At 46.9% G+C, this 24,914-nt stretch overlaps 1 protein-coding gene across 11 annotated transcripts in view; it reads left to right on the forward strand.

The window, feature by feature from the left end:
- Positions 1-24,914, forward strand: part of ATP9B (ATPase phospholipid transporting 9B) — a 172,920-nt gene that overhangs the window by 75,838 nt on the left and 72,168 nt on the right. For all 11 annotated transcript variants that reach the window (XM_019715633.3, XM_074339808.2, XM_074339811.2 and 8 more), the window contains 2 exons: positions 2,815-2,890; positions 8,762-8,838. In XM_019715633.3, coding sequence (XP_019571192.3) covers positions 2,815-2,890; positions 8,762-8,838 — 153 coding nt within the window. The remainder of the gene's footprint in view (positions 1-2,814; positions 2,891-8,761; positions 8,839-24,914) is intronic.

Here is a 24,914-nt window from a genome sequence, read left to right on the forward strand (position 1 = left end):
ATAAGTTATTTTTTAATCATCTTGGCAATTTGGGTATATTTTGTTTGACGATATTTGAAATATTGAATTTAGACTTTTGATTTTAATTTGAAATATTTAAAGTTATTTAATTGGTAGTAGATTGGGGATTTAAATTTGAAATGTGTAAAAGTTGAATTGATTATGTTTATAAACTATGTTTGAATTTTTCAGAGAATCTAAGGTCCTAATTCTATAACTTTTGAGTTATTATGTTTGTAAACAGAGTTTAAGTGCTAGCAATATTGGTTTATTAGATTTGTAAGCTTGCTTGTTGAATATTTGAAGTACTTTAGTGAATCAAATATATTACATTTGTAGTTGTAGTTTGAAATTCCTAAGAATTGAATCAAGTTAATAATAAGTGCTTAGGGAACTTTATCATATTTATAAATTAATTATAAATTATACCAAAATACATTTATAAATAAAATCATAAAATTTAAAGTTAAGCTTAAAAACCTAAGAAAAACTAGATTTTAAAACTGGATACCTTTAATAAATTTAACATTAATTAAACAAAAAAATATATATATATATATTCTGATCGCAGATTATCAATGTTTAATAAAATAAAATACTTCGTGGAGGTGAACTGATTTTAAGGCGGACTCACACCCATGTCAGGGCCGTGTATGATTTGTCACCCCATAGAGACATAGAGATGATTTGCTACCATACTTGATGTCTTTCCTATTTTTCTTCTAGATGCAAGACTTTTGTAATCCTCTATTGAGGCTTTTGTAATCCTTTATTCTAGAAAAGTTTTCATAACCAGAATTCCAAGGAATACTTTATAAACTGTGACTTCAGATTTAGACAAAAAGTTCTCAGATTTTAAATAGTTATTTCTATCTCTGAACATAAACATTAAAAATGTAGAGATAAAACTAGACTGCACATTATTTTTGTTGTGGTATTGATACATGGCCATGTTTGATATCTGTACACATAGTTAGCAACACACAACTTATGTTTGAATTTTTGCTTAATGAAAAATGTCCAATGTAATAATATATATATTTAGTGGTTATCTGGTTATCTTTATTTTTTTTTAAGTCATTAACTTATTTATGTAGTTATTAAACTTACTGGGGTGACACTGTTTAGTAAAATTACATAGGTTTCAGGTGTACAGTTCTGTAATCTATCATCCATATATCACATTGTGTACTCACCACCCAGAGTCAGTTCTCCTTCCATCACCATATATTTAACCCCCTTTGCCTTCTTCTACCACGCCCCTACTCCTTACCCGCTGGCAACCACTAAACTGTTGTTTGTGAGTTTTTGTTTGTTTGTTTGTCGTGTTCCTTTGTTGCTTTCAGTTTTATATCCCGCATCTGAGTGAAGTCATATGGTTCTCAACTTTTTCTGTTTCACTTATTTTGCTTAGCCTAATAATCTCGATCCACCCATGTTGTTGCAAATGGCAGTATTTCATCTTTTCTTATGGCAGAGTTGTATTCCACTGTTTATATACCACATCTTCTTTATCTAATCATCTATTGAAGGACACTTTGGTTGTTTCCATGTCTATTTTTAAAGAGCAATTTAAGAGGTATTTCACCTTTATAGATATAGATATAAATAGATGCATATTAGTTTTTAAATAATATTCACAGAAGCATTTTTTCCTCTTACGAATATAATACATTCGAAAAGCATAACCCTTGTCCTTAACGAAAAGCAGGAGGATATTCTGCCACACCTACTAAATAAGTGTTGATGAGTCTGTGCTAATATTTTACACTTTTCCAGGAGTACTGGAGTTGTTTTCCAGGAGTTATTAATGCACATATTGGAAGACATAATTTTAGTTTGCTGAACCAAAGTTACAGTAATACCAGCTTTTTGCTTAATAGTTTTTGCCTTTTTCCTTAAATGTGTTAGTCTCTTAAATCATGTATAGGACAAAAAGTGCAGTTCCAAACCACTGTTACCATAATACCGGCTTTTGTAATTGCCCAGGTATTTGCCTTTACTGAGATCTTTATTTCTCCAGTCAGCTTCCAGTTACTGTCTAAGTCCTCTCCTGTCACCTACAAGACTCCCTTGAGCATCTCTTGGAGGGCAGGTCCAGTGGTACAGATTCCTCAGCTTTTGTCTATCTGGGAATGTCTGATTTCTCACCTACTTTTGAGGGACAGTTTTGCTGGATGTAGGATTTGTGGCTGGCAGCTTTTTCTTTTCGAGCTTTTTCTTTTCACATTTTGACTATATGGCCCACTGCCTTCTGGCCTCCTAAGTATCTGATGAGGAATGGGCAGTTTTACCAAGGATCCCTTGTATGTGATGAATTCTAATTTTGTCTTTGTCTTTTGAAAGTTTGGTTATAATGTATCTCAGTGTGGGTCTATGAGTTAATCGCACTTGGATTTTGTTGAGCTTCTTGGATGTTTGTATTCATGCCTTTCATCAAATCTGGGAAGTTTTAGCTATTATTTCTTTATTCTCTCCACCGTTTTTCTCTCTCTTCTCCTTCTGGGACTCCCATAATGAGTATAATGACCCATTTTGTCCTGTTCTGTCCCACAGATCCCTCAGGCCCTTTCAATTTTCTTCAACCTTTCTTTTTTTCTGTTTCTCAGATAGATAATTTCCATTGTTCTATTTTCAAGTTCACTGATTCTTTCTTCTGGCTACTCAAATCTGCCTTGAATCCCTGTGGTGAATTTTTTCCCCCTTTAGTCGTACTTTCAGCTTGAGAACTCTTTTCACACTGTGGATATCTGATGTCTGAGTAATAGAAAAACCGGTAATTTACTGTTGTTTTCCTTCTCTCTCTCTGAACAGGAAGACAGTGATCCACCCATTCATGAGAGTCTCAGCATAGAAAATACTTTGTGGGCAAGCACCATTGTTGCATCAGGTAAGCAATTAATTCTGTTTTCAGAGTGAGTTCTCTCTCTCTTATATAGGTGATGCTTTGTGTTTTTGAGTGACTCGAAAAACAAGTGTTTCTCAGAATCCCTTGCATTATGTGGGGACCTTATTAAACGTCCAGTCCTGTTTAATGGGCGTGGCCAGGCCTGCGAGTCTGATCTCCGACAAACCCAGGGCAAGGCTTGTGCTGCGCTTCCTACACTGCACTGAGTCGCGAGGCCTGAAGCTGCATGGATCACACCCAGCGGGGCACAGTGCAGGGTGCTTGGCTCGTCTTGACCTGTTTCCCGATGCACCTGCCAGTGTGCCTTTCTGAGAGTCAGCTCAGCAGACCTAGGGAAGTACGTGATGCTGTTGGAGGGCTCTCGTCTCTCCTGATTCATCCAACAGAATTCGTGGGTTGTCTGTGGGAGAGACAGTGTCAGATTAGGCAGGGGCCTTGGGAGGTAGGTCCTTTAAGGGCCTGGAGGGAGGTTCTGAATTTTCTTTTGAGTGAAATGGAAGATGTTGGAGTATTTCTAGTGGTAGAACAGGAAGGCCACCTAAAAATTTCCACTTCAGGAAGCAAATCTCTCTGGCAGATACTGAATTCTAAATGATTCCCAGCCTTTCAGAAAGTAGGTGACCTTGCTTATGGAAGCAGGTGTGAAGCTCAGTAGCAGGCAGCAGGCAGGGCGCTGGTGAGGGCACGGACATGGGGCATCCCGGCAGGGTGGTCTGTCTTCTCTGTGTCGTCTTAGAGCGCGTCTACTAGTCTGCTGCTGGTGTGTGGACTCGCCGTTCCAGACCAGGCTGAGCCGAGTGGGACGGTCCTTACGGAGACTGTGCTCAGGAGCCAAGGGCCAGGGAGACAGGAAGAGAAGGAGACAGGTGATTTCAAGGACCCTGAGTGTCCCAGGAGCGGACAGAGGGCTCCGAACACAAACAAGCCGAAAACCTCCCTCAGGGGCTCGGGGGCTGTTCCTCCGAGGAGACATAACGCAGACATGACTGGAGAAGCTGCACAGCAGCAGGGAGCTGTGTGTGCGGGGCTCTCGGCAGCTGTGTGAGGCCTGGTGCTGGGAGGGACACAGCAGACCCAGGGCCCAGGAAGGTGGCTGGGCGGCCAGTGTGCCTGGCACCTGGAGAAGGGGGGGGTCACATATGCAGGACAGGTCTGTGTGCGTGTGTTTCGTGGGGCCCGTGTTGACACGAAGGTGTAAAACGGACTCCATAGCACTGCACACGTTCACCTTTCAGGGGCAGACAATGAAAGGAGGTTTGATTTGGTCCTGATGTTTTGTGCCTTTAAAGAGAGCTTGGTAGCAAATAGGACCATTTTAATAGGGGGAAATTCTCTGAGGTGTTTGATGTGTTTGTACTGATGAGTTGTTATGACTTACTAACATAAAGAGAGAGAGGAAATAAGGATGGCCGCCATGGAGAGACCTCGGGAAGGGTCTCGCAGCCACTGTGAGGGAGGGCACTGTGCTGCCTGCGGAAGTGTCAGACTCTTGTCCTCCCACTTGTTTCACGTGACTGTGTTTGTGTTCACATTGGTGACAGTTGTGGGTCGTGTACGCCTTTCCCTCCAACCCCACCTCCCACGCAGCCCAGTTCAGCAACAGGCTGTCCTCGGGCAAAAGACTGTGACTCTGGCAGGCCCGCTGTCACCGTCACACGGCCAGGCATAGCTGGACCGAGGTTTGCACCCAGCCGAGCTGCCCTCGTCCTCCATGGCTGTCGCCCTTCAGCACCTTGCACACAGCACGTTGCAGGAGAATGTTGACAGAATGCACGTGTGAGCTGGTGCTGGGTCACAGGCTGTGTGCTCTGTGTCCAGGCATTGGTTCTGCCTTGGCCGTGATCACTGCTGTTTACTCTTCTGAATAAAGGATCAGAATTGAGTTCATTCTAAAGATCCTGGAAGATTCTTTTTTCCTTCAGACGGTTTATCTGCTCTTTTGTCCCCTGTGTGTTAGAATGTTGTTGCTGATCTCCAGACTGTTGATTTGTGGCCTTTCTTCCCCAAGAGACCGAAGCCGCCTGAGCGGGAGCCTCCCAGCCTGTCCCCAGTACACGGTTTCTCTCCTGAGCCCCGGTCCCTGGGGGGCCTTGGCAGGGGCAGCTCCTGGCTGCTCGCTCGGCGCGGCAGACCCTCACGTACACACGGGTGACGCTTATTCTCTAACATACAGACTTCAGTTTCTCAGGGTAGTTTTTTCTTCTAAGAGAGTATTTAGATTACTTTAAAAGCATCCATTTCAAAAGTTTAAATAAGGAGCCGTTAATTTTAACTTGTTTGGACATTTTTAAAATGTAAGCTTTTTTCATTCATTTCAAATCTTTAAACCGTACTCCTCTTTATTGAAAAACCTTGTTACTATGAGCTGTTGCTAGGCTGCATGTTCCCAGACTGCTGTACCCGGATGGGTGTTTGCACGACTTGGCTTTCCAGCAGTAGTGTGTGGACGTGCATATTCTTTCTACCTGATTACAAGCTGAGAAGGAAAGGCCAGCATGTTTGTAAATCTTACCTTAAAAGCTATATCAGTTGATTCAAGTTGCCTCATAGGTGGAGCGAACTCGGGCCTCCTCCCTTGTCACAGGAGACTGAAGGCATGGGATCAGGGACTCAACGCCATAGACAGACACAAAGACAGAGGGTCCCCAGAGGGACAAGCAAGGCCTCCTGTGGTGCCACGCTTCTCCCCCTGGTCAGCTCAGGGACCGTTTGTCTTCAGAGCAGGGGCAGTGTTCTGCAGAGCTGCCATGTCTCACACACAAGTGGCTAAGGGAGCGTCCCCGCCTTACCTTGTCACGACTCTGGAAGCACAGATGGGCCCCAGGCAAAGGAGCGCTGGCGTGTGCACAGGGGGTCAGGACTGGTAGACCCTGATGAATACAGAAAACGCGAGTAAATATCTGGAAACTTACAGCAATTTGATGAAGTGATTTAATGTTGAAAAACTTGAGGCCTGTATTCTATCATCTTGGTGTTGTTTTTACTCTCTCTCTTGTCGATTTACTGTTGCGGAGTTTTACAAAGCTTGCCCTCACAGCATGCTAATATTTGAAAGCACACCTGGCCCTCTGCCACCATGGTAGGTTTGCCAGGCTCCGCTCTAGGGAAAGCTCGGCCTGATCCAGGATTGGGGCAGCTGAAGAAGCCCCCGCTAGAAGCAGCCAGAGGGACAGCCGGAGCTCTGGTGCAGGGACAGACACAACCTCTGGCTGAGCGTGCAGGAAAGTGGGAACAGCAGGGAACACACCCCAGCCTGTGGCCTGTAATCCCCAACCCCCAGTGAGGGGTGGGAGTCGTGGCTTCTCAGACTGTGGCACTTTGGGGGCTGGGCAGTGGGCGGGGAAGCTCATCACTTCCTGCGTGCCTGAAAGTTTCACCTGGGGTGCACCGCAGGTGGGGCCCAGACCCTGTGCAGGTCCCAGCCGTCACTCTGTCTATCCATGGCCTCGGTCTCTGTGACTCCCGAGGCTGACCCACGCTCTTCCTTGCGGTGCCCGTGGCTGTAGCTGGCAGGTGTGTCATGTGCGTGGGTTCACTCGCACAGCCTGTGTCCATGCCCCTCTGAGCCTCCATCTTCTTTCTCGGCAATAAGTCCCCAGCGTGTGGGTACTCTGTGGTCCCCCTGGTTCCCCTGTGAGAGCTCACGCAGGAGGGCAGGTGAGATTGGCCCCAGGAAAGCATCTGTATCCTGCAGCCGTCCCAGGCACTTTCCATAGTGTGTGTAGCAGGTTCTGGGCATGATAACTTCAATCAGGAACTACTTTGCTTGGTTGTTAGCTCTGTCTGTCTGTCCATCTTTCTCTACAACATTTTGTCATTCTCGTATTTGGTCTTTCCTTAATTTTGCAGAATATGTTATATTTTATTTTCAAAGACAACAGGTAAGCCCTTCGCCACATTTCTTTTTTGCCACATGTACAGGCTGACTCAGTCATTCACCCTATAAATACATACCCTTTGTCACCGAGAACGGAGCATATTCCAGATGTGCTGTGCTGACTAGTGATGTTAGTGTTTAAACTGCATGACAGGCTCAAAAACTTCAGTATTTTGAGTACAGCGAGTACTCATTTTTAGTGAGAATTAAGTGAGATAATACTTGAGAGCCTTTACCAAACTTGAATAGATTATACACAGAAAAATGCGTGAGGAATTCTGTTAAATGCTTTTATGTGTATTTCATATGCACGTACCAACTTTATGCTGTAGATTATCTGATTGAAGTATCTCATTAGTCATGTCATTTCTCTGATTTTGCCTCGGATACTTCAAAACTGTAACATCAGCCAAGAGTCAGCATCTGATAATTTACCTGCATGTTAGGACCGTGGTTTCTAGCTTGATTAATTTTTAAGCCTTCTCTGAGACTTGTTTACTGTGCTAATGTTAAAAATAAATTAATCTTGTAATTTGTCTTGTTCTATTTTTGTGCTTATTTAACATCTATGACCCTTTTATACTTCCATTAACTTAAACTTAATTGGCAAGTTAGGAAAGTTTTCAAAATATTATATCATTATGTATTTAGTATTTTTCTGTATACTAAGTACAGACATAACACTTAAGAGGTTTATTTGAATCATAATATATAAAGGTAGCGTGGGTGTGGTTTGGGTTACCCTATATGCCAAACGGGCTTACTCTCCTTTCAAGAACACAGTAAATTCAAGCCTCACAGCTTTCCCAGTGACACACATTTTTAAAAGAGGGGAAAAGGAAATGATTATTCTGAAAAAGAAAAATGTGTAACCTCTGCAAATATCACTGGTGAGCAGTTCTCCAGCACCTTCTGGCTTCCAGAACCTTCCGTGGAGGAAGTTGTTTGTACTGGGACTCACCAAATATGCGGCTGTCGCTGTGCTTTATGTGCGGGAGATCCCTGAGATCGAACTCACTAGCTGCTGACTGACGACTCACTAGATGTCACACATTCACTTAACGCAGCATCAGAGTTGTTTAGTTATTATGGTTAATTCTGCAGTGTTGTTGATTTCAGTGAGTATTATGGATATATCATCTTTCTCACCTTGATAATGTTTCTCAGCTTCAAAATTTGAGAAAATTAGGGTTATAAATTATGCATAGCTGCAGTTCTAGAACAGACTCCCATGGTTTTTGATGTGACATTGCAGAGATGAATGCCCCCGAGCCTTTGTAATCTATGGGTTGTTCTAGGGATAGTTTATTATTCTTTTATCTTAAGTTTGATAGGCCACAAAATTATCATTTCTTCTTGACTCGTACAATTAGAAAACCAAACTAATTGTACGTGGAAACATGCATAAAAGAGACTAACAAACAATATCTAAATTCAAAATCAAAAATTATTTTTGTAATGTTTCCCGTATTGTTTTCATTGTATATGTGCCGAAATGTCACCAGAGGCTCTTATACCAGGTAGGACTATGATATTTACAGTGGAAACATACTTGTAGACTCTTGTTCAGCTGGTACCATGTTGGTTTGAAGATCACGTGACGAGTTTGGCCAATGAAGAAAGTGTCCTCTTGTAATTTACCTTTGGTGTTAGAGTTACCATTTTAGTAGACGTTGATGGATGAACATTGTCACTCTTTCTGTTTTCAGTGAAAAGATTATTGGTACATATTCTCATGTTATATGTAGGTAAACTTGTATTGCTTAAGAAATCACTTGAGTTTTTCAAAATTTGTTTTAAAAGTTGAGATAAGGTTTTCATGAACTAATCAAATTAAATATGCTGTTGGATAAATTTATGTAAAAATTGAATAGTGTAATAATATTTCCCATCTCAGAATGATTTCTTAAAAGTATTATTATCTCTGTGCTTACCCTTTATAGTATCTCTGTAAGGACCCTTTCGTATTTTTGCAGGTACGGTAATAGGTGTTGTCATTTATACTGGAAAAGAGACTCGAAGTGTAATGAACACATCCAATCCCAAAAATAAGGTAGGCTAGATTAAGGGGCGACCGCTTTAATGAACTTGCTCTTTCCTTTCCTAAGAAGATACATGTAGCTCTGAATAGCCCGTTCATTTTAACTAACATATGATGTGAAACAGACTTTCAAAGTGTTGGTGGTTTGAATTCACTGTATTTATGTAACAACAATTTACGCTCATACTGAAGAATTTCCGCAAGTATATTTTCTGGGTTAATCAGAGTTTTACATGTCTTTTAAATTTTCATTGTTAGATATATAATTTGCCCATAATTAGAGAGTTAATTGTGGGTCTCTTAATTTCTCTTCAATCTATTTATTTTACAATTTGCACTCTTTATTTTTATATTGGTGGTTCATTTTTAAAATAAAGGAATCTATATTAATGTTTTTAAAGTATTTAATTTGATAGTGTTATATTGTTAAACTAGTTTTATTTAAGTTATTTCCATTTCAGGAGAAGTATATTAAAAACCAGATTTTAGTGTTACAGACTGCTTGATTATATTTCTAAATTGATCCTATTCCTGTTACGCATTCCTGGGATTGTTATTTATGCAGTCAACGTGTGTGAGAGTCAAATCATAACAAAAAGGCTGTTGACCCGGAGTTGTTTCAGTGACCTTTCTCGAGCTTATGGCCACGGGTGAGAACTCTGGCCCTGGAGCTTGACTGCCTGTGTTCCAGTGTGGACGTTGCTACCGCACAACACTTGATTCTGTGTCTTTACTGCTCAGTAAACATTCCCTGTCCTCACTGCCTCCCTGTAAAATGAAATGTCCAGTGTGAATGGATGGCCTCCTTCTGGAACCCAGCCCTCACTGTCAGTCAGGAAATCCTCACTGAATCCAGTGGCCCCACCCTGCCCCGCACAGAGCCTGAGGCCCTTCAGCCACCCTGCTGCCATCCTGCTGCCATCCTGCGGCCTCTCTTCCTCGGCCAGCCGGCCTGCTTCTCTTTTTTCTCTTCCTCTTCCTCTCTCTCTCTTTTTTTGTTGTTTGTTTTTTGTTTTAAAGCCCTCTGGATTTCCTTGGTGTTGGCAGAATGTGTCTGCAGTAGAAAGGGCACCTGGGGGGTTTGCAGAATTGGCTTTGAATCCTCGCACTGCCACTTCTGAGTGTCCCATGTGGGACAAAGTGCTGTGCAGGTTGCTGGCACCTTCCTGTGTGCACTCGGCCTGTGGGGCCCTCTTCCAGGCAGTGAGAGTGGAGGCCCAGGCCAGGTATGAGCATAGCCCTGTGCCGAGTACTTCCTGTGCGCTTGTCATGAAGCCACACAGCCCTTGGAGGGAGAGTGGTGTGTGGCTTTCGCGGTGTTGCCGAGCAGGACTGCAGCGGTCAGCATGGCGCTTGCTTCTCCTGGAAGGTACCGTGCACTGTCGAGCCCCCCTTGAGATGGAAACACTTTTGTAAAGCAAAGAGTAATCTCAGGAGGGGATTATATTAAATAACATCTCCCAGTGTGCATGTCATTAAATCTTTCTAAGTGTTGCATGTCAGATTTGTAAGAATAAAATTCAGTAAAGGGTTACAAGAGCTGTAATGGACAAAAAATAACCGAGGAAGTATTGAAAGGGTGTGTGGTGTTAGAATCCTAAATAGAGAAGGGAAGACAGAAGTGATTGCCACTGTTTGTAAGATGTTAGCGCCGGAAGACTGCGTCACACTCTCCTGACTTAGTAAGAGCTTAGTCAGCTGACCGACTGGGAATAAAACATAGGCATTTAATAGGGAGATCGAATCATGCACCCAAGTTTCACTGGTTTTTTTCAGGGCAGCTTAACTGTTCCCAGGACTCGATCTGAGTGCCGTCATATGCACGGGTGTATGACAACATTCATTGCTAGGTGAAGTTTTGTGGTGGGGTCCACTGATGGCAGAGGAATTGGGCCGAAGGTACATATTTACGAGCGAGTCTGTCATGCTGCGATACACACCGCCGTAAAAGCACAGTGCTTTTCCTACGCGGCCGATTTCTCCACATGGTTCATGCGTAACATGTTGGCAGGCACCCTGCTCTCCATGGTCCCTCAGAGAACCCTGCAGACACACTCCCGTGCCCACTGAATAAGAAGAAATGGCTTCTGCCAGTGACGATGCAGGTCCCCTTCCTCGGCCAGAGCACTGTAATGTCCTCACCTAAGGTGATGGAACGCAGGAAGCACGGTCGTGCCCAAGTGCAGGAGGAAGACCGGGGGTTCTTCAGTGAATCTATTGCTGACCGCCCACGGCATGCTCGCGCTGACAGTTCCCAGGCCTCGTCTGTGAACTTGGAGAAGAGAGGGACCTCGAAGCAGCCCTGGAAGTGCTGAACAGAGGGAGTAGCCAGGAGAGAAGGTGGGCTGGGAGCGTGTGACCAGGGGTGGTCGGTGTGTGTGACCGGGGATGAGAGCCGTGGGAGGGTCGCCATCTTGGCGACCAGGAAACGCTGGTGACACGGAAGTCAGTGCCACCAGATGCAAGGGCAGCGGGAGGACCCTTTGAAGGAGGTCGGTGCTGAAGGGAAGAGTAGTCTATAGGGGGAGGGCCCTAGAGCCAAGGTCAGGGAGGGGACTGGACAGGCTTTCGGGCAGGCACCCGAGGCAGAGCAAGGTGACAGAAAGCCTGGACCACGGGGAAAGGATGTCATTGATTTTGTTTGTTTGTGGTGAGAAAATCAATATCACAAAACTATTAATGCTTTCAGTAAAAGGAGAGTCTTTGTTTATAAAGAAAAACAAATATTCTATGGAAGAATATCGCTTAAAGATGTAAAGCTAAGATTACTTAAAAGAAAGTGATATATGTTGTTATATGGAGAATAGCTACCATATAAAAAGTGGCATGGTTTCTTGGATTTGTAGAAAATATTTACAATCATCAGTCAGTCACTAGTTGGCATCTCCCTTCCCTTCTCTCCCCGCATCTTGCTCCATTTTTCACTTGCTGCTTCCATTATAACACATATAAGAGGAACCTGTAGGTTTGTAAAATTGCCTTCAGTCCCTAGGATGAAAAACAGTCCAGTTAAAGCAGTGCTGACTTCAGGACAAAAGATTAATGACCAATATCTGACGTGGTGAACTTGGTACCAGCATGGCAGGAGCTCCCGCCGCCCCGGATGTGTGCAGGATGGCAGCCCAGCAGCTCAGCCTCATGGCTACGCCACTGGTGCTGGGTCTTCAGCTTATAATGGAGCCAGGCCCCGCATGTGATGTGCTGATGCCACTCTGCAATAGCCCAGAGCAGAAGCAAAGAATCGGCTTGTGTCACGAGACAGGTGGTCGGGGTGGGGGTGTCAGAGGAGCAGCGGACTCCTAAGGTGGTGGTGTGGGCACCTGACACTCGGCACACCCCTAGGACCCCTTCCTGGTTAGCCCACAGTTTGCCTTCGGGGAGGGCTATCCCCAGGGGTCCCGACTGAGGTGGGCGTGTGTGGGACTCTGCAGTTAGGCTGCAGTTTCTCGTGGGCTGGCATTGGCATCTGTACTTTTTTAACGTCCTCCCAGTGCTGAGCAGTGAATATTAGGTATTTTACCACTTTTATTGGTTGCTTCATAAAATAAATGTTTAAACTTGTCATTCTATATAGTCAGCTAATGTCCCAAGTCTTATTTTGGCCAGTTCTCCTTTTTGTCTTCATTTTGTCCGTTTTGTTCTCTCTAGCTGCCTTTTAAAAGAAAACTTCAAACAGAAAAGTAAGGAGAAAAGTATGAGTACTCCTGTACCTGAAAACCCAGGTTTAGTAGATACCTTGCCACTTTATTCCAAGTATGCACTTTATAAAAATAAAAATTAAGTTCCTTTCTCCAGCTGCCGCCCCAGCCACCTGCCTCATTCTGGGACACCTGGCCCACAGAGCTCATCGCATGCCCAGTGGAGTGGCCCTGGGTGGCGACATCAACTTCACATCTACCTGCACAGGTCCCCCTGGGACCCCCTCCCGTCCCCAGACTCCTGAGACAGAAATTGGTGATGGTTGGGAGGGGATCCTGAAGCACGCTGAAGACTGAGGGACCGGTCCTCTTAGTGGTCACTGTCACCTGGGCTGCAAAACGAATTCCTAGGGAACTTCAGAAAACTGCAACTCAGTTTGTTGACTCTGGCAAATGCCCCGCTGGAACTCACCCTTTCAGATTGCTCTTTGCAGCTGCATCTTGAGATCTGACTTGGTCATTTTACGTCATCAGACCATACAGCTTGATGTTACTGCAGAAGTTTATTGGGTACTTTTTACAATGGAGCACGTTTTATCCAGACATGGGGATCAAGACTCCGCCCTACAGTGTTGTGAGGTGGGGGAACGCGAAGGTAAAAAGGAGTCTTCAAGCTCCTTTTCAGGATTGAAATGTCTTCCCTCAGAGTGTCAGTGGGGAGCTGGGGTCCACACAAGTTTGAAGATTTTATTTTAAAACTTTGAACAAATCAGAAGTTTTCATTACTAAGCAGTTACTTTTACAATAATATTTGGTGAAAGTTTAAATTATAAGGAGTGCGACTGGAGTAATGAACTGCTTTATAAGACCTCGTTTGAGATATATTTAATAAGATGATACTTGATTACATTTAAGAGGGGAAAAATACTCGCAGGAGGGGAAGAAAAATCAGTTGTGACAGGTGGCCATTTTCACACGGTCCATAATAATAACTTGCTGAGAGCAAGAACGTCAAGGATGAGATGATAATACAAGTAGCCCCGAGCGGTTATTGTAATGCCTTGGGCGCATTGGTTTGTGCTGTTAATGAAACGATGCTTTCAGATGTCTCGCTGACAGGCGGACAGGTGATGTATATGTGCCATTACCTGAATTAGAGCTCTGCTGGTTCCCTGAATTGTTGTAAAGGCCTTTCAGATAATGGAACCAAGTACCGTCGGCTGGTGTACTTTGCAAGTGGGAACAGCAAGGCTGATCTGGAGAATAGCTTTCTTACCTTTAAAAGGACAGTCTATTAATATTTTAAAGTTGTGTTGGTGTATATTAAAATATTACACTAGAATAACTTATTTTTCTCTTTGCTTATGCAGTCTCATGCCCCTTAACGTTTTTAATGGTTATCTTCTTGAGGAATAAACCGTTTGGGGATTTAAATTCTTGTTTGAAGTGCAGTCATGTGCTGCATGAACGAGGAACTGCGTGTTGTAGGACATGGTACGACAGTCAGTGTGCAAAGGGAAAAAGAGTGGAAAGGCTTCTGCCGGGTGACTGTCTGTGTTCACAGGTCATGGTGTTTCAGAGTCCCTCATGGAAGACTGAGCAGAGATAAGCAGAGACACAAGCGGATGTGACGTGCTCCAGCCGCGTGCAGACGGGACCCAGTGGGGTTCCCGGGGCCGTGACAGCCCACTGCCTTCAATGCACGCACCACTTGGGTGCTTCCACACCCAGTTAAAAGTTGTGCTGCTTCATCAGCAGCATGACTATAAATGAACCTATGATTTCAGGCAAGCGACGAAGAGGCAGAATTCTGAGTGGCAGACATAGAGCTGTTGGAGAATGTAGCACATATCCAAATAGAAAGCTTGGACTTACTCCCTAAATTCCTTTTCAATATGAGCTTGATTATAAAGCAGGTGTTCTAAATAGGAAACACGCATATTATTGAAAGCAAATCCTTTGTGTCACTGAGAGGACTTAGTGTCGCAGGAAGCTCTGAATGTGAAGGGCTGGCTAATCACTTGTTGCCTGTCAAATAAGAGCCACAGGGTCGTGTTTCCTCAGCTCTGTGCAGGACAACTGAGTTCTCTATCATCGAAACTCTTGGCGGGCAAGTGTAATTTATTCAAGAAGCAGATAAGTATTTCCACAATTGTCTTTGTTTTTTGAAATGCTTGATTGTTTACCCCGAGGCCGTAAACACTGTTAGAAATTTGTGGGACTTGTGATGACTTATTTCTCATGACATTTTCTTCTTAATTTATAAGCTCACGAAACTGAGTGTTTATTACCACCAGATCATCTGAAGCATTCCTGATAAAAGCCTTTGGGACTGGTAAGAAACATGGTCTGAAGTATCTTACCCAGTAAGACTGAGCGTGAGAGACCCGTTTCAAAGCTTCTTTATGGGGCTGGAATGAAGCTGGGCACAGAGGTGGCTGATTATGTTGTGACTGCAGACAGAAAAGAAAGATAAGGAGGTTCTCCTGGTATTTGGAAATTCTGAGTAAATATCGTCTTCCCCGGGGGTTGGGGGACTATGTGCTAGATGCCCTTTGTTATTATGCAAATTGGTCCCCTTCCTCCTCACCAGGCCTCTGAAACTGGTCTTGTGCATGGTGTGGGCTGAGAAGCAGAGTTTATTGGGGAAAATTGCAAGCCAGAGGTCAGCTGTCAGGCAGGCTCTCTTGGGAAGGGCTGCTAGAGCAGGACTCGGGCCCTCCTTGGGCCTCCTCCTCCAAGAAGGAGCCACTCACCTGCCCAGACCTGGAAGGCTGTGTGGGGCGCCTGTGCGTGGACACCGGTGCAGTGAGAGGCCCTGGGGAAGGGCAGACTTGAACAGGAAATTCCGAAGCTGTCTTTCTCCCTGTGTAATTAGCATTGTCAGCTAATAATTACGTTTTGGAAAACTTTACGCTGTATCCTGTGAGTTTGAATTTTCCCACAATAGTGAGCTATTACCGGCCTGGGATCCCTTTTTGAGGGGCAGTTATCCATGTCCAGCATTTCTGAAAGGCTGATTTTTAAACTGCTTAATTCTGTTAGAAATCAAAACCTATTTTGAGGCCTTGAAGTCAGAAAGAAAGGTTTTGAACTCTATTGAACACAGAACACAAAAACTTCTGTGGGATAAATTAACATTAGACATTCTTTTATTTAACTACACTGTAAATTGGAATTGGTGCACCAGTGTATTTCCTAGTAATGTTTTCATGAGGCCCGAGATGTGTTAGTGAAGGTTAATTAGCCGCCCCTCCAGTGAACAGAGCCTTCCAGCTCCGAGCTGCAGTAGACAGTAGTTGCAGTATTTCCTGCAGAGTATCTGACAGCACGGCGTGCGGACACCGCACACGGGCCGTGGTGGGCAGGGCGCGCCGCAGCGCCCCTGGCGGTGAGCGGTCTGCGATGGCCCTTCGCCCCAGGCCTGCTGTGAGCGCCTCGCCCCACGGATGCCCGCCGGCTCCCGACAGGTGCACCTTGTGTCTCACAGAGCCAGCGTTGTGTGTGCCCCGCTGGTGCAGCTGGTGCTGGGGTGGGGGGTGCGGCAGCTCCGTGGGCTGCTGGGGGGCTCTTTCCTCTGGTGGGTTCCGGTTTGCTAAAGGAGGCCCAGATGGAGAGGACGGTCGGAAGACCGCTGCATGTCCCGCTGAAGACTCCTAATAAAGCGTGTTAAGCTGAGGTCCATTCCTGGCCGAGGAGAGCGCGCTGGGCACACTGGACCCTGCAAGACGAGACGCTGGTGTGGTACCGGCTCTGTACTTGCTGAAGCGCCGACATTTCCGGGCAGGGAGACACTTACAGACTGGAACTAAGAGTCCCTTTTGGTGTTTATTCTTGTTTCTGAAGCGAATCTAGTAGTTCACAGAAATTTATGCTCTTAAAACAGGTAGAGAAGAGGAATTACGTAAATTTATAAACAGGTTTCACCGTAACACTTTAAGGATTTTAAAGGGTCAGTTTTACACAGACCCACAAAAATGTTCCTAGACGTTGGAACCGCAGTCATTGCCTAAGGTGCCTGTCACTTCCTGTAGTGGTTTCCTCGGCAGAGCGAGGACCCGAAACCTTTGGTACGTTTAACCTGTCAGCTTGGATAGCCGCGGTCTAGCGAGCGCCGGCATCCTCACTCCTTACGGGGCTGCGGGCCCTTGCGGTCCTCCCTGTGCGGGCGCTGTCACCTGTCCTCTCCTCCGCTCCACACTGGCCCTGCTCACACCCACCCTCGCCGTGACCTTCATTCTCCCCGTTGCATTCCACAAACACGGTGACCAACATCCTCTAGGCCTCACTTGGATGTCACTTCCCTTGGGACCTGCTTTCTGCCTATCTGTGTTTCCTACAGTCAGCAGGTGTCCTTGCTCCAGCCCCACCGTTGGGGTCGGTGTGCCCCGCCCGCCGCCCCAGCACTGAGCACCGTGTCTCAGCTCCGTCAGGCTCCTCGTCCCCAGCCCTGTCTGGCTACCACCATTGCTCACCAGGACAACTCAAAAACAGCCACTCTCCCCAGCGCCCTGTCCCGCTGTTTGTCCTCTGTGTCACACAGCGCCCGTGTACCAAACGGAGTGGGCGAGGTTGGCTCAGGGATTCCTGCTGCTCTCACGGCAAACACCAGAACACCAGGACCCCACTGTCACCTCCTCCGGTGGTGCCCGCCCTCCCTGCTTCACCCCGAGCGCCTGCGCTTCTCTGCAGTGCCGAGGACGGGTGGCGCTAGGGAATTGTGTGACCAGCCGTCTGGCTCTTCCTCAGGCTAAGCTTCCTGACCACAGAGATGTTCATCTTGACGCTTCTGGAGCCCTGCCCTGTACACGGCACGTGTCCAGCAGACTGGTGGACAAATGAGTGAACCAGGGTAACTGCCCATCCACTGTCTGCCTCTTCCGGGAGATCTGAAACTCCCTGGAAGCAGGCTGTGCCTTGTTTTCCCTGCACCCCAGGCTCCTCACACATTGTGCATGTTGGGCCGTTTAAATTCGCTGCTGGAAGAGGATATAAACCATCCAGCAGTTCCACTTCTGGGTATTTTCCCAAAGGTGACTGACGTGAAGTCTCTGTCAGGGAGATGGCCGTATCTGTAAGAATTTGAAGTTAGAAACGCTGTCCTGGATGTTGTTAGTGCCCTGGCGGTACAGGGCGTGGGGTGGGAACACGACAGGGCACACGTTTCCCGAGGTTTCTATGCTCCACGTGGCAAACACAGCACTTCTGCTCAGTCGTGTGTGACCTGTGGTTTCCTGTTACTTCACGGGGTTACTATCTGTTACTGTGCTGGCTGATGCTCCTGTGGGCCTCCTTTGGCCTGGGGGAGCCCATTCAGCCTGGGTCTGTGTCCCATTGTCGTAAACCCACCATTGAAAAATACTTTCTGTGCTTTCTGTCACAAAAGATGTTCCTGACTCATCTTGGACTTTCTTTGTCCCAACCCTAGGATTAGGCCTGGATTCCTTTCATCAGAGAATGGTGGGATGGATGCATGGAAGGAAGGAAGGAAAGGAAAGGATGGATGGATGGATGGATGGATGGAAGGAAGGAAGGAAGGAAGGAAGGAAGGAAGGAAGGAAGGAAGGAAGATGGGTGGATGGATGGATGGATGGATGGATGGAAGGAAGGAAGTGAGATGGATGGAAGGAAGGAAGGAAGGAAGATGGGTGGATGGATGGATGGATGGATGGAAGGAAGGAAGTGAGATGGATGGAAGGAAGGAAGGAAGGAAGGAAGGAAGGAAGGAAGGAAGGAAGATGGGTGGATGGATGGATGGATGGATGGATGGAAGGAAGGAAGTGAGATGGATGGAAGGAAGGAAGGAAGGAAGATGGGTGGATGGATGGATGGATGGATGGAAGGAAGGAAGTGAGATGGATGGAAGGAAGGAAGGAAGGAAGGAAGGAAGGAAGGAAGGAAGATGGGTGGATGGGTGGATGGAAGGAAGGAAGGAAGGAAGGAAGGAAGGAAGGAAGGAAGATGGGTGGATGGATGGATGGGTGGACGGATGGACGGACAGACGGACCGACAGATGTGGAATGGATGGGTGGAAGGAAGGAGGGGAGGAGTGGATGGATGAATGGGTGAGCGGGTAGAGGAATGGATTGGTGCACATACACCTTTAAGTCTCTATTTATGTTTTACATTCATGTCTGTTGAACACCGTGAATGCAGGTAAACTTCCAATTGTTATCCAAGTCTGTGGGTTTCTCCTAGTTTTCTTTTTCAGTGTTGTACTCCCTTCCCTGACAGTGAGAAGCCTGGTTATCATCACCGTTAATGTATTTACTCATGTAACCGACTGCTGCATGTGCCAACCCGCTCCCCTTTCCTCCTGGAACCGCAGACCACGCTGGACTGTTTATTCACGGCAGGGCTCCAAACCCCACCTCAGCTGGACCACTCTGCTCAGGCACATAGCTGTGGCCTGTGTTTGCAAAGGAAGACATGGGCACACTCACGTAATTATTCTTGGGTGGTTTTATTTTCGTTTCTTTTCCTGAAGACTGAAACCATGTGTTTGTTCATTTTGTAGACTTCAGCTAAAGCTTATGATGTGTTAAGGCGAACACATTAGGTGTTCAGTAAATTCTGATTGAGCAAACACATGAGTGGGTCATTGAGAAAACCAATGAAAGACACATTGGCTACTGAACTCATCATCCCACAAGACCCTTTAGATGAGTATAGGATAGTATTGTGTTTAACTGACTCAGAGGCAGTGTCATCAAAGGAGCTCAGAGTCTCCTCAAGCTGGAATCTAACATTTCGCCTGGTGAGCAGTGTTTTGTGTTTTGCACATCTGTGGTCTCAGGCCGTTGTGACAGCGTAACAGAGGGACCCGTGTCTCCAGGAAGGCCTGGACAGATGCAGGCGCTGAGGCCTGATTCTACAGGAGGTCAGCATCTCCCCATCCTGTGACCCTGAGCAAAGAAACAGCTGAAGCTGCCATCGCCCTTTGTAACCTGCTCCCAGGGGGGCTGCCACGCGGTGGTGGGGGGTACAACTGGTCACTCTGTACAGAGATGATCACCGGGAGGGGTCCTCACGGGCACGCTGGTCTTCCGTCTCTGTCCCTGCACTTCGCACATAGTAACCCTTAATGAGTGGTGTTCTAGGTTAGGTCTGACGCCCTCCTCTGGCCTTAAGGATAGTTTTCTTGAACGTTCTGAATTACGTGACGTTAGAGTTAGTGAGCACATGTAGGGAGGTGGGCCTAGTGCTCAGACTGTGTCCTCTAAGCCGCAGAGCTAGATTTCTGCGAACGTCGCTGTTGTTGTGACGTGAAATGCAGCAGTGTTGATCGCTGACACTCACTGTGTCACATGCAAGCCTGTGAGTGCTGCAGTATGGACACTCCCAGTATCACAGCATAGAGACGTACAAATGAGAGAGAGAAAACAGGCAAGCGGTGTCACATCCTCGCAGAGAGGTCATTAACCTGTGGAATGGAGCAGATCGTTGACGGACAATTTAGAGAAGGATTTACTTTGTTTGGCTTCGATACTTAGTCATTCAGGCAACAGTTTTCTTAAGTTAAAGCCAATAATTTGTTTTTTTATTACAATTACAAAAATTGTTTCATAGCCTTAAGATACAGACATGGTCTGAAACGCACAATATAGAGAACAGAATTTTCGTAATGGACCAATTTAATATGTTTTTAATTCCAAACAATATAAAGAAAAATGACTGCTCCCAAGGTTTAATTTCGCTCTAAGATGATGCATTTGCCGTACTTTGTAAATGCAGATGACATCGCAGCAGCCTTATTTCAGGAGGATGCGTGTGTGTGCCTGGCCCTGTCAGTGGGCTCGGGTCACTGTGGAATATATTCTGGATTTGAGAAGGAAATCAGATTGTAAAGTTTCCTCACATTCATTAATCAGTCCTTATTTGAGATACGCTCTTAAACCTTGACCTTCTGGTAAAGACTCATAACAATTTTAAAGATAATTTATGGTTGCTGATTAACTAAAACCAAAAGAGATAAGTAAGTGGTTCTTGGACATTTGAAAGTATCCATGTCATTTGTACAATTTCAGTTAATACCCATTTTGACTCATTTTAAGGATGTGTAACATGCTGGGGTGTAACTACATGTTCTCTTCGTATTCATGCTGACTCGGACGTTACAGAAACGAAGGCTGCTCGCGTTCTGATCTGTTTTGTGCAGTAAGATTACACTGTCCAGGAAAGATATTCTGTGTGTGAGTTTTAAGAGTAAGTAGGGTAGTTTAACTACTGTCCCCCTTAATATGAGCAGAAATAGTTCAAGGAGGATAAAAATGTGCACTTTGTCGTTTTGTCAACACTACAGTACTTTTTCAGAATACAATGGGAGGTTCTCCTGGTCACCCCTTGTCACCCTGGCAGGTGGGAGCCACTTCTTGCTGGCCCCGCCGCTTCTCTTTATTTTCTGATCCTGTTTCTTGGTTTGTTGTCGTGCAGGGCGAGCTGTTGTTGCTGTTGCTAGTTCATGGAAAGGTGTCTCTTTCTGTTTGTAACCTTTTGATACCCTGTAGGTTATGTTCCATACCAATAAACTGAGTGTGGATTCTCCGAGCTCTAGGTCACACTCTTGACCGCCTGAAAGCGGGCACAGGAGCTCGTCAGCACCAGGCAGCTTCCCAGACCGTTGCAAAAGGCTCGCCCCCTGTAGCCTAAGTATTCCTGGAGTGTTCGGGGGACACTGAAAATGGACCCTAAAGCACCTGGGATGTTGGGGAGGGCAGCGAGCTTGGAGGGAGTCAGTCAGGCTTGAGGGGAGGAAGAGGCGTCCCAGTCCGGTGGGAGGGACCTCGGGGTGGTGATGGGACCACACGCTGGGCCTGGCGCTGGTGCAGCAAGGCCTCAGTCACAGACCGGCCTCCTGCTGCCTGAGAGCGCTGGAGCCGCGCTAGGGCTGGGAAGGAAACGAGCAGGGGAAGCGCACGCCAGCTGCAGTGAGGGCCGTGCAGCCGAGGGCCGGCAGCCGAGCAGGAAGCCCGCTAGGCCCGCCTGCGGCCGCTCGGGGGTGCTCGGAGCCCCCGCTGCCGTCTGCCGCCGCGGGCGAGGTGACCTGGCGCTGTGCGTCTTATGCCTCACGTGGCCTGCCGCATCCTGCCACATCCCGATGCTCAGAAATGTAGCCGGGCTCAGGAGACTCCGGATTTCACAGTGTTAGTATAAAGAATAATGTGTAGTCGAGCTCAGCTTTTGGGTCTCTCAGTAGAGTCTTTGAAACAGAAACGAGCCCGACAGCCCTGGACGCCGAGGCCTGTGCCCGGAAAGAGCCGCGTGCTGCTGACATTCAAGGGGCCGCGGCTTCCGGCAGGCGGAGAGTTGCAAGTGTGAACAGCACCAAAGCAGGAGACGATGCAGGCTGACGGCCCATCGCGGACAGCCCATCTTAGCCTTCTCTGGAAACAAAGGGACAGGAGTCGGAGAAGCAAGAAAGACAGTGGGGTGTGTGCGGGGTGCTGCCTCTCAGCAGGACTCCAGGAGTGAGACGTGGACGCGCAGGGGCCTGGGGTCCTCAAGGCTGCAGCCCCTGGACACCGGCGGGCACTTCACAGGGAGCCCAGCCCTGGTGCTGCAGGCTTGAGGGTCCTAGGCTGCCCTCCACGCGTCCCACGTGCCCCAGAGTCCAGGAGGGTGCAGGCTGGAGTGGGCTGCACAATGGTCAGCAGCACCCAACCGGGAAGGTGACCTGTCACAGCCAGCAAGGCACCCACCTTCAGCACCCACAGTGATGCGTGCGCAGCATGGGCTGGGAGGTCAACAGGTGGCTTCCCCGTCCTCAGGTGTCACCACGTTCCCCTCACACCATCCTGGCACTTAGACGCAGCAGTGGGTGACAGGGTGGCAAACACCTGAATGCAATTTAACATCTATCTGAAATACTAATTTTTAATGTTAATCAGTTAATAAGTAGGATGGGACCAGATTAGATGCCATTAAACTGAATATTTAGGAACTTCTTTTAGGAAAATACACATCTAAGCCTTTGTCCTATAAAAATGGTATCCACGACCCTAAAGCTTTCCAGATGTGTAGGAATGCCTGAGTCTAACTTCCATAGACATTTACACTCGTGGATGAGTGTGTATGTCATCCCATCAGCCTCTCGCTTCTGAAGTTGTTCACCTATTCGGTGTTCCCTTAAGTGTCTCCTCCACACACCATCTTACGCACGCTCAGTCAAGTATAAGCTTTGGCTTATACTTGAATTTTGCTTAAGAACAAGAATAATACTTAATTTCTGTTTTACTTTTTTGGTTTTAAATTTTTTTTGTTGACTTTACAAACACACACAAATTGCATAAACTTACAGAAGTCACACCTGAGTGAATTGTGACAAAGTGAGCACACACTCAGGGTCGGTGGCGAGGTGAGGATAGAGCCCCCGCCCCCAACAACTCCTGTAGCACCCCCTCCCTGAAGGGGGCATTGACTCCTGAGCAGCTCGGCCAATTGCCTGTGTGTTATGACGTGACACGTGTCCTTTTGTGTTTGGCTTCTTTTGTACACTAACACACCTATGAGATTTGTTCACATTATAGTGTGTCACACATCTGTGCACATTGTGTGAATAAACAATTGACTGGTCTCTGGGTTGTGGCCAGCTTTCCGCTGACATGAGTCTGCTCTAAATGTCTGTGTGCATGTACGTGCGCGTGCAGACAGTTTCTGTCAGGTGTGCACCCACGTTTGGAGTTGCTGGGTAATGTGGTCCCTTTATTTCCATTTTGTGTAACCCAGTCTTCCAAAATGATTGCACCGGTTTTCACTCTTCCCAGCGGTATAAGAGAATTCAGGTTCATCTGGGACTTTGCCCACACTTGTGTTGTCTTGTTGTTTAAAAAGCCTAAGGTCCGCGTGGTCTGTAGTGGTGTCTCCTGTTTTCACATGCCTGGCAGCCAGTGAGGTGGCCTCTCCTTCAGTGCCCATTGGCTGTCCGAGAAGAGCCTGAATGTATCTTTTGCCCCTTTTCCGCTGGATTGTGAGTTCTTGTTTTGTGGGCTTCTTTCCCCATCCTGGTACAAGCACGTTGTGGTTACGTCACTTACCTCCCACGCTTTGTTGTTGCTGCCTTTCTGTCTTCATGGTGTCCCGGCAAAGAGCAGGTCTGGGTTCTAATGCAGTCCAGTTTATCAGTATTTTCTTTTTCTGGCCTAAGAGATATTTCTCTACCCTAGGTCATGAAGATACTCTCTTACTTTCTAGAAGTTTTACTGTTTACCTTTCTCAGCCAGCTCTCTGTATGTCTGGAATTGGTGGCTTGTGAGCCCATCCTGAGCCGTCAATACCAGCCCAGAGGGAAGGGAAGGGGACGTTTCAGGCAGAGACACAGACATGCTCAGACTGGTCTCGCCTGCTAAGAGCGCCAGACAGACATCCAAGCTGGAAGTAACGTGGGCCGAGCTCCCTGTTGCTCAGGGTGGACGGGCCAGTACCGAGCAAGCATCCTCGCCACGAGGAAGCAGAGGCTGCCCTGGACCAGCGCCCGTGCCCCCCACCCTCTGTCATCTCCACTGTCCCACAGTGAATTACACATTCTGCGTCCTAAACTGAAACAGAGAGGGTGAGCTGGAGAACAAACCCGTTAGTTACTTGCGGGGTGCGGCCACGTGCACACAGCCCGTTCTCAGAGCTCCACATCCTAGTACGCGGGCTGTGGTGTGACGTGGAGTGTCCACAGTGCATCTCAGATACTGGGACAGCCGAGTGACGGTCAGTCCCTTTCAGAAAGTTCTAGTCATTACGGCGCCATTACCTGCCACTCGGTCAGACTTATTCTGAAAGGACATTGAAGAAAAATTAGCTTGCCTGCAGTGTGTCATTGTTACGAGAAATCTGGTGACAAAAGCTTACTTCAAGCATTTCACTTCAGTTACCATTTAAGTTGTTTTTCACGTAAGTCACAGGATTATCCTTTAGGAGGAATGTGCTTCTAACCTCACCGTTTTCTTGAGAGCAGTCACTTGTAAGGGCCGTTAATCATCAGGCATATCGCATCGCTCTGAGACCTGTGGGAAGACAAGGGACGTGGGTTGTGCCTGGACCATCTGGGATCCTGGACAGATGCCTCTGGGGCGGTCATCTCCGCACAGATGAGAGGAGGCTAGTGCCCCCCTTCCCTGGAACCCCGGCTCTTGGAGACCCCCTTCCTGCCCAGAGTCGGGGGCCCCACACGCACTTTCTCTGCCCAGAGCCCCTGCCCCAGCCGCTGCTAAGTGGGCAGTGTTACCGGTGCAGCCACTTCTGTGATAGTAGCACCGGGAGCGCCCCCTGGTGGGAAGGCCTGACAGTGTCCTCTGAGCAGTGGCCGACCAGGCTCCCCTCTGCTGAGATTTCTTCTGGTCGTCTTTGGTCACAATGTGGAGTCATTTTGTTTAGTCTGTTCTTTCCCCCACAGTACAGTGTTAGTGCCAGTTCACCACATTTAAATAAAAATAATAAAACATTCTGATCAGCATTTGATCA

The sequence above is a fragment of the Rhinolophus sinicus genome, chromosome 4, assembly GCF_057876585.1.
Source record: "Rhinolophus sinicus isolate RSI-liver-muscle chromosome 4, RSI-T2T, whole genome shotgun sequence".
NCBI classification, from domain to species: domain Eukaryota; kingdom Metazoa; phylum Chordata; class Mammalia; order Chiroptera; family Rhinolophidae; genus Rhinolophus; species Rhinolophus sinicus.